The sequence below is a fragment of the Corylus avellana genome, chromosome 2 (genome assembly GCF_965113065.1).
Source record: "Corylus avellana chromosome 2, dhCorAvel1.hap1.2, whole genome shotgun sequence".
Classification (NCBI taxonomy): Eukaryota; Viridiplantae; Streptophyta; class Magnoliopsida; order Fagales; family Betulaceae; genus Corylus; species Corylus avellana.
Genome location: NC_142491.1, coordinates 43,871,745 through 43,881,431, shown reverse-complemented (window position 1 = coordinate 43,881,431; position 9,687 = coordinate 43,871,745). Strand labels below are relative to the sequence as shown.

The 9,687-nt window shown below is 34.6% G+C and overlaps 1 protein-coding gene across 1 annotated transcript; it reads left to right on the top strand.

The window, feature by feature from the left end:
• The first annotated feature begins 2,297 nt into the window (after window positions 1-2,297).
• On the top strand, window positions 2,298-8,068 carry LOC132183285 (4-coumarate--CoA ligase 2). The gene is made up of 6 exons (XM_059596691.2): window positions 2,298-3,514; window positions 5,118-5,316; window positions 5,653-5,798; window positions 7,351-7,418; window positions 7,527-7,629; window positions 7,728-8,068. The coding sequence occupies exons 1-6, from the start codon at window positions 2,447-2,449 to the stop codon at window positions 7,848-7,850; spliced, it is 1,707 nt and encodes a 568-aa protein (XP_059452674.2). The 5' UTR covers window positions 2,298-2,446; the 3' UTR covers window positions 7,851-8,068.
• Window positions 8,069-9,687: the final 1,619 nt, after the last annotated feature.

The window sequence follows — 9,687 nt, the reverse complement described above, 5'->3', positions numbered from 1 at the left end:
ATTCCAACAACTTGAGATGATTCTTCCCAAGAACATGGCTGATATTAAGCTGAAATCATTCCATCTAAGTCTAACCCATTAATTAAGTCATCTCTCTTGTTTTATTAGATATACAACACAATAATCGTGACTTGAATTCTATCAGGAGGGTACGTTTTCTTCCACCCGCTACAATATCACACGTCCCCATCATATATATATATATATATAGAGAGAGAGAGAGAGAGAGAGAGAGAGAGAGAGAGAATATGTAGAGTTGTTCCATAAACTAAAAGCCACGTCTCTCGCATTCCCTGTAATACGTGCATGGAATTAAGTATATAATAAACCAACGTAATTCTAACATTCATTAGGATTGAATGTTAGATAAAGAATAACATAATTCATTTCAATGAACAAAGTGTGACTAATTACCCAACCAATAAAACTACTTGTCCTTTCAAAAAAAAAAAAAAAAACTACTTCTTGTGTATAGTAATCCGTTGTTGCATGAAAACATATAAATGTTGGTTAATCTAATTGATGAATTTAATTTTTTTAAATCTATTTTTAAAGACGGAGATCCTCTAAAATTGGGGACTCCTGTCCTTTGCATGCCCCATTCTCTTTGGACATGAATTTGTAAGAGAGGCTCCTTTGTGAGCTCTCACCTAAGAAAAGACAAAAAATTTGATAGGCAATTTTTAGCTAAGTTCTTTAAAACCTTAGCATCCTTGATATTCACGTCAAAACTTCTGTTAGTTTTCGTGTATTCTATAATTATGTTAATATCGAATATTCTCTATTTATAGGTTGATTGTAATCAAATGAATGTGATTTGATTACTATACTTATATTTAGATATTATCCTATAAATAAGGACCTTTGTATTATAGACAAAAAAAATTAATGAGCACAATGTAGCATTTAATTTATGGGTATTCCGAGTGGGAAACGTAGGTGTCTAACACCAAACCACCTATAATTCTTTGTGTTCATTTTCTATATTGTTTCCACCATATTTTCGCATATTCCTTAATTCTTCAAAAACTACCACAACCTAGACCTCCATTCATTTTTCCTTTTGCTGTCTCCATCTATAGATATCTATTCTCTCCTTTTTCTTTGGTGGGGATAATATAAAGCCTAATAGAGGTCTAAATTTAAAAATGTCCAAAAGCATTGATCTAAAATTTATCAACTAAAAAATTAGGATTTCAATATTAAAAAAGCTAAAATGCGGACTGTTGTGGTGGCATATTTTTCCAAAAAAAAAAAAAAAAAATCTAAAATTTATCAAATTAAAAAGTTAAAACGCAGGCCGTGGTGGTGACATATTTTTTAAAATAATAATAATAATAATAATAATCTAAAATTTATCAAATTAAAAACCGTTGTGGACATGTGGTGACATGTTTGTTTTTTTATTTTTTTTAAAAAAAGTCGACGCCCCCATGAGAGCCTTCTTTGCCCACGTAGACATATTTCCTTCAATGTTTTTAATTTCCTACCCCACCTCATTCATTTTCTGCCGGCATGGCAATGATATTTCCTAGCAAGACAACCAAACATGAAAGAGATAGAAAGTTAAAGAAAGAAAGTAGAAAGAGTGGCAACAACAGTCCACACGTAAGACCCGTTAGCAAGGAGCTCAAGTTTGCTATATATCTTATTTTTATTTTAGCTAAATTTGTTGCGTGTGCTTCTTATATGTTATTAATAAAACGTATAACAGAAAAGGAACCGACATAAAAGAATGGGTCGGTGGAGGAGCTAGAATACAATGTTTTCATCTTAAGCCTTTTTTGTGCTATAGGAGGTTGTGTCTATCTCTGCGTAAAGGGAAAAAAATCTAGTTTATGCCAAGTTCTTATAACAATGACAAAAAATGTTAGGAGACTAGCAAAAAAATCGGTAAACGATCCATAATGGGTGCCGTGAATATAGCATTACTTGGTAATTTTTCATTACATGCTGAATTCAAAATTACTTTTCTATGCTTTAAGTTAATTTTACGAGATATTTGTGTCATTTTAAGTTAACTTTGTGGAATATTAGTGAAATGATTTAAGAATTAATCTTGAAACTATTAAGATTGAGAGGGGTGGGTAGGTGGGAGCTAGCTTTGAAGAGGGAGAGGAAGGCTTGGTGATTGAACGTGAGGTGACGCGTGCTTCTTCCCTCTCTTTCCCTTCCAAACCAACCCGAATCCTCATTCCTCATCTGCAACAACTAGAAGCCACGAGCCAATAGCTACCCCCCCTTCTCCATATTTCCACCGCACCATTCCTACCTAACCCCATATCTTTCCACTCTGTTTCTCCCTGTATTTATGACTATCACCCATTCCCCTTCTCTCACTCTCTCAATTCCCTTTCCTCAATTCTCTCTCTAAGTTTTCGGTACCCTCTCTCTCTCTGCACCACACACACATAACACGCTTTCAAACAAGAATCGAACAAACACCATGATATCTGTAGCTTCTTCCACTGAACCCCAAAACCAAGAATTCTTGGCTCCTACAATATCCCCCGCACAGCCTTCTGAGGCCGCCTGTGTATTCAAATCGAAATTACCGGAAATACCCATCTCCAACCACCTCCCACTCCACACCTACTGCTTCGAGCACCTCGCGGATTTCGCCGACAGACCATGCCTGATCATCGGCTCCACCGGGAAAACGTACAGTTTCGCCCAAACCCACCTCGTATCACAGAAAGTCGCAGCTGGGCTTTCCAATCTCGGCATCAAGAAAGGAGATGTCGTCATGGTTCTTCTCCAAAACTGCGCCGAGTTCGTCTTCTCATTCCTCGGCGCTTCGATGCTCGGCGCCGTCACCACCACCGCGAACCCGTTCTACACTTCGGCGGAAGTTTTCAAGCAACTCAATTCTTCCCGAGCCAAATTGATCATTACCCAGTCGCAGTACGTCGACAAGCTTCGGGAAACGGGCGAGAACTTCCCCGTACTCGGGGAAGATTTCACGGTGATCACAGTGGATGATCCGCCAGAGAAATGTTTGCACTTCTCGGTGATCTCCGAGGCCAACGAGGCCGACTTTCCGACGGTTTCGATCGACCCGGATGACGCGGTGGCGCTGCCGTTCTCTTCGGGGACAACGGGGCTTCCGAAAGGTGTAATTCTGACGCATAAGAGCTTGATAACCAGCGTGGCTCAGCAAGTCGACGGAGAGAACCCGAATCTGTATTTGAACCCGGAAGACGTGGTGTTATGCGTGCTTCCATTGTTTCACATATACTCGTTGAACAGCGTGCTTCTGTGCTCGCTCAGAGCCGGGGCTGCGGTTTTGCTGATGCAGAAGTTCGAGATAGGGGCGTTGTTGGAGCTGATACAGCTGCATCGAGTGTCGGTGGCAGCAGTTGTGCCGCCGCTGGTGCTAGCGCTGGCGAAGAACCCTATTGTGGCGAATTTTGACCTCAGCTCGATCAGGGTGGTGCTGTCTGGGGCGGCGCCGCTGGGAAAGGAGCTGGAGGAGGCCCTCCGGAATAGGGTTCCTCAGGCAATCTTGGGTCAGGTTCGTACATACAAATCCCATAGTTTTCTTTCTTCTTCTTCTTGTGTATACCAAGCGCTCGGAACTGGAAATGCACTGTACCGCACCTTCTTGTGACACAATCTTGACATAGTCTCAATTAACTTTTTTTTTTTTTTTTTTTTTGGCCTTTTTAATAAAAAATGATGGGGTGAATGCCAAGTAACAGTATTATAGAACGCTTATATCAAAATATAGTTTTTAACATTATTTTTATGCTCAAAATATGAATTTTTCAAAATTTAACTCGTATGAAAAATTAGCGATTACAGACAATGGCCGACAACCTTTAATGGCAACAAAAAAAGTCGGCAACTTTTAGCTAACATTGACAACAAAAACCGACAAAGAATTTCAGTGAACTTCGATGGTCAACACCCGTATTCTGGCTAGCTCTGACAGTTAGATTTCAACGAAATTCACACAGTTGACTGATAAATTATAGCGAGCTTTGGTGGCCAGATTCCGTGCTACCAAATGCGAGAAAGTGCGTACAATAAAGGGATGCTCTAACTCGAAAAATAGTTTACTTTAAAAATAAATTAAAAAAAAAAATCAATATTATGGAAAAATTAAGAAAGACTTTCTTCATCAATTGAAAATATTTTCAATTTGACTACAATTTTCAATCTTACCAAACACTAAAAAATAAGAAAAATGAAAAACATTTTTCAACGAAACAAAAAGCTGCTTTGAAAAATAGCAATTGAAAAATGGCGGTTTAAAAATGTGTGATTTAAAAACATAAATTTTAAAAATACAAGTAAACATTTGATAAAATTATGATTTCGCCTTTAAATCATAATTTAACTTTTAAAATAGTATATTTTTAAAAATACATTTCATTACCAGCCATTTAAGACACTTTTTGTTTTTAATGTTTTCAAACAAGAAGTTTTTTAAAAGTACATATAATTTTTGCGAAAATGGCAGTCAAACTAACTTCTTAACTTGAAGCTGAAAGGGCCCACCGTAACTTACCGAATTTGACTACGATTCTTTTCAGTTGAGCTTTACCGCACAGACATCAAGCAGTTACTCGTAGGAATAGGATCCTTGTCCTTATCATTCTTCACGTGTCCCACCTAAGATCCATTCATGTCGGTGCTATGCATAAACCGTAGCACTTGAAGTTGAAGCCCAGCAAGCAGTCGTCCCTCGTTGAGCTATAACAGATCACTGTTAATGTTTTTTGGTGTATTCTGGTAAGGCCCATGTGGGCCCGTATGATGGAATGTATAATGTCAACAGATAGCCCAACCCAGAGTCATCTAACTTGCACGTACGGTCTACATGTCTAATTTTTGCTTCATATGAAGATACTATATTTGAATGATCTTAAAGTTAGGAATTTGATGAAGATTAGATTAGTCTAATTTAAAAAATTTGATTATGATTTGATCACCTTAAATTAAAGAATTGATTAAGATTGCATTTGAGTGAACCAACTAAAAAGTTATGGACTGGGATCTCAAGCCCTTGTCCCTGAATCGGTCTTTGTGATCAAATTGATTATCTTCATACATAGGAATTGTATGCTAAATTGGCCATGGCAAGTGATATCTTTTGTGTTGTAAAACTGCAGGGTTACGGGATGACGGAGGCCGGGCCAGTGCTATCGATGTGCTTGGCATTTGCGAAGCAGCCATTTCCAACCAAGTCAGGCTCATGTGGTACGGTGGTTAGAAATGCTGAGCTCAAGGTCATTGACCCTGAAACCGGTTGCTCCCTTGCCCATAATCAACCTGGAGAGATTTGCATCCGTGGATCTCAGATCATGAAAGGTTTAGTGGCTTCCATTCTAGTTATTAGTTCTAATTATACGGATATGAATTTTCTCAAATTCAATCTATAAAACCGTCATGTAAATCCGGTGTTTTTCACCTACCAAGAGACACACGATAATTTTATAGACGATTTGAAAAAATTCTTCCAACCAAGTTTGAAGAAAATAGATATCTCCATTACTCTTGAATTTAAACAAAAAATTAAACTAAGAGTATGATTAATAATAAATTAATCATTTAGTTTATATTTTAATTAACAATTAATATTTACAAAGAACCATGCATTTCATAACAGTTTGAATTAGTTGCCTAATATTCCACAAACATATTCAGGATATTTGAATGACGACGAGGCCACAGCAACCACCATAGATGTTGAGGGTTGGCTTCACACGGGTGACATAGGTTTCGTAGATGACGACGACGAGATTTTCATTGTTGACAGGGTGAAGGAGCTCATCAAATTCAAAGGCTTCCAGGCATGTTCTCTCTATACACAGTTTCTGTCCCAATTTTTCTCCCTATTTTTTGTTTTTTTCTTGGAAAAACTTCGTAACATCTCTATGAATTTTCACTCGTTTTGCATGTTGAAATAACACGCCTTATTTTCCGCAATCATTTTTGCTTGAGCAACTTCATGTGAGCGGGTATTAGGGTATGTAGTCCGAATAAGTACTCGAACACCTACCCAAACAAGACGCAGGGCCGGCCTAATGGTTTTTAGGGCCTTAGGCGAAACTTTTAAATGTAAATTTATTTTTTAAAATATTTAAATATTAATTAAATAATATTTATTTTAATATTATTGTTATTATATTTTTATTTAAAAATCATTATTCTCCCCAAAATACTCTATCTAAACCTTTTGAATGAACTAATTATTTTCTATTATGCTTCTCCCCATTTGATAATTTCCGTATATAATATGTACTAAAAAAATGCTTAGAGTTCTCATCTTTAAGAAAATCTATATTACTATTTATTAGACTCCTTTTCTACTAATAAATCCCTTAATTTTGCATCAATATTTTTCTATTAGCCTGGGTCATAAATATTTATAACAATAGAGTTTTTTATTTTATTTTTTTCCTATTCAAATGAGGAAAGGGATAGAGTTAGATACTATTCAAATATTTGTACCAAAGACTTAGATATATCAATAGTATTTTCATTATCTTCTAATTCTTTTTGATGAATTTCTTGTTCATTTACAAGTTTTTCACCTAAATTATCGTCTATATTTTGTTTATTGCTAATAACAAATTTATTTAGAGCTCTTCTTTGAGATTCAATAAGCTTTTCTACTTTATTTATTTATTAAGTTTTTCATATTCAGATGTATATTTTTTGGTAGAAATATTTGATTAAAAATATTAAAAAATTTAAACAAACACGATTTATATATATATAAAAAATAGAACAATAAAACTGAGTTGTGGTTTTATTGTTCTATTTTTTACTGTACAGTCAAGGAAGCATGTTGTGGGCCTTGTGAGTTGTGGTTGTTGTGCAGTGAAAGCATGCTGAGGGCCTGAATATTATAAAAAAAATAATTTTTTTTTTTAAAGCATGTTGAAATCCTTAAGAAAGCATGTTGAGGGCCTTATTATTATAAACAAATAACATTTTTTTTTAAAAAAAAAACACATGTTAAGGGCCTTGTGGCCATTCTGCATGAAGCATGCTAGGACCTCCATATTATAAAAAAAATAATATTATTTTTTTTAAAGCATGTTGAAGGCCTCAAAAAAGCATGTTGATTGCCTTATATTATAAACAAGTAATAATATTTTTTTTTAAGCATGTTGAAGGTCTTAAATTTTTATGCTTTTTTTTTTTTTTGTTTTTTTTGCCTTAGAAAATTTTTTTTTGGGGCTTATGAAATCGGGACTCTACGCACCGGCCTAACTCACCTAGCAGTTGGGCCGGCCCCGACAAGACGAGTCCCTACACATTCCACACCCAATCTAGAATCCTTTTTCCATTACTTATTTCTTCATCTCATAAAACCTTCTATATTTCTGTGATCAGGTCCCACCAGCTGAGCTTGAGGCCCTTCTTGTGAGCCATCCATCAATTGCAGATGCAGCTGTTGTCCCGTAAGCTCAATTACATTACTCTTTATTAAGCAGTCACAAGGTGCAAAATTCCCCTACTGTAGGCAAAAAAAAAAAAAAAAAAAAAGTTTAAATTCCTCGTGTTAACAGGCAAAAAGACAATGTAGCCGGTGAAGTTCCCGTCGCGTTCGTGGTCCGGTCAAATGATTTAGAACTTACCGAAGAGTCGATCAAAGAATTCATAGCAAAACAGGTATAAAGATCTTTGCCTTTCTAAATGCGTTAAAGTATTAATTAAATTATTAAATTAATTAATTTTTTTTAATAATTCATGTATTTTGTACCAAACAGGTGGTATTTTACAAGAGACTGCACAAGGTGTACTTTGTTCATGCAATTCCAAAGTCTCCCTCTGGAAAGATTTTAAGAAAAGATCTGAGAGCTAAGTTGGCTGCAGCTTCCCCTGTTCCTTAGAATTCTCTTGATTCTGGTTTTATCTTTTCAAAGGCATTGAGTCATCTGTCTTAGATTCATGACAAAGAAGCCCTTGCTCCAACTCATCATCCATCTCAAGCAATGTCTTCTCCCTTCTTCTCTATTTTATTTTTTATCCCCTCTCCATGTACTGTAATTTTGATCTGTACTCACTATATTTATTTCCATAATAAGAGTGAATGAAAGTAATTCTTTTCCTTCTGTGTCTCATTGGAATCTTACAATATTAATATATCATAATTTTTAAAGTATATATATATTTTTTTCAAATTAAGTTGGAAAAAATTGATTAAATTGACAAATAATTCTTAAGAATAATGCTAGAAGCCACTCTTGTGTCCCTTTTGTATTACTCAAAAAATGACATGATTTTTAAAATCATTGTTGGTCTTACAATTGATTATTATTTAATTTTGATAAAATATTGTTTTCAAAAACCACCTTATTCGTTTCTAACAGGTAACTCAATCGGTTGGGATCACGCCTAATGAAGCCGGCGTCACTAGTTTGAATCCCCTTCCACCATCTTGTGTGGACATGTCCAAAAAAAAAAAAAAAAACACCTAATTCTTATAACAACACAAGAGGGACACAAAAGTGACTTCTATAATTACTCAATTTTTAGAGCCCCACTTTTCTTTTTTCTTTTGACAGGTCCGCACAAGAAGGGGAGGGAGATTTGAACTAGTGACCTCCGCTTTATTAGGCGTGGTCCCAACCGATTGAGCTACCTCTTGAGGACAGAGCCCCACTTACGAAGAGAGAGTTTAAGCCACGGATGAGGAAGAGTATTCGAATATTAATTACATAATTAAATTTATAACCTTTAACCAGCTTAAATTACTTTTGGGAGATTTAACTAGTAATTTAATAAATGTGTGCTTGAAATTCTTTCTAGTTTTTTTTTTTTTTAAAGGTAAATTCTTTCTAGTTAAGAGCAACTAAAAGCAAAGGTTACAGCCATCACAAAGCTTCAAATAACATGTACAACTCATTTAAAGAATGTTGCCAAATTCCAAATTAATTTTGAGACGATGACAAGAAATGTTGAAGTTATTTATGTTTATAATGTATTTGTTAAAATGGATTAAATGACTTTTATACTCCTGTGAGTATTTTGAAATTTTTTTATAGATTTCGTTAGGATTTAACGTCAAATCTTAATGGAAGGGTTAGGTAGATTATATCAAATTAGAAATTTGATGGGTAAAATTAAAAGTATTTGAGAGATTTTCTCAAAACGCGTACAAGTTTATGAGGCTTTTGTGAAATTAACCATTATTTTTATTACAGAAAAATATCTAAAAAAGTACCTAGAAAAAAATAATAAAACTAGCAAGAAATACAAAGTACAGGTTATATTATATCAATTAGTATATCAACAAAAAAAAAATAAAGTAATAGCAATCCCGAAACAAATGATGGCTTTTATCTCAAATTTAGTCTTGTTTTCACAAAATCACCATGATTTTTCAAATTAAAACTCTTGATACCCTAATCTACCAATTATTTACTTGTAATTTTCTTTTTCGTGGCTAAGATTATTTTATATTGTCTTTTAGGGATAGCTTAATCGACTAGAAATCATATTTTATGAAGCGGAGGTTATTAGATCGAATCATTCTCTCCTTATGCAGACATGTTAACAAAAAAAAAAAAAAAAAGATCATTCTATATTGAACCAAAAGAAAGTGGATTAGGATTCCCTTAAATTCTTAAAGTATTTTACAAAATTCTTCAAATCTCAACCATTAGTTTGAAATTTAATTCAATAAATAATAATTTTTGGGTGATAATGATATGACAAAATCCTAAT

Bases quoted from the DNA above. Each gene is read 5' to 3' on its own strand.
- LOC132183285 (XM_059596691.2), top strand. From the start codon at position 2,447: ATGATATCTGTAGCTTCTTCCACTGAACCCCAAAACCAAGAATTCTTG. The intron at 5,317-5,652 runs GTTTAGTGGCTT...AAACATATTCAG, and splicing joins TGGATCTCAGATCATGAAAG to GATATTTGAATGACGACGAG. The intron at 7,630-7,727 runs GTATAAAGATCT...TGTACCAAACAG, and splicing joins AAGAATTCATAGCAAAACAG to GTGGTATTTTACAAGAGACT.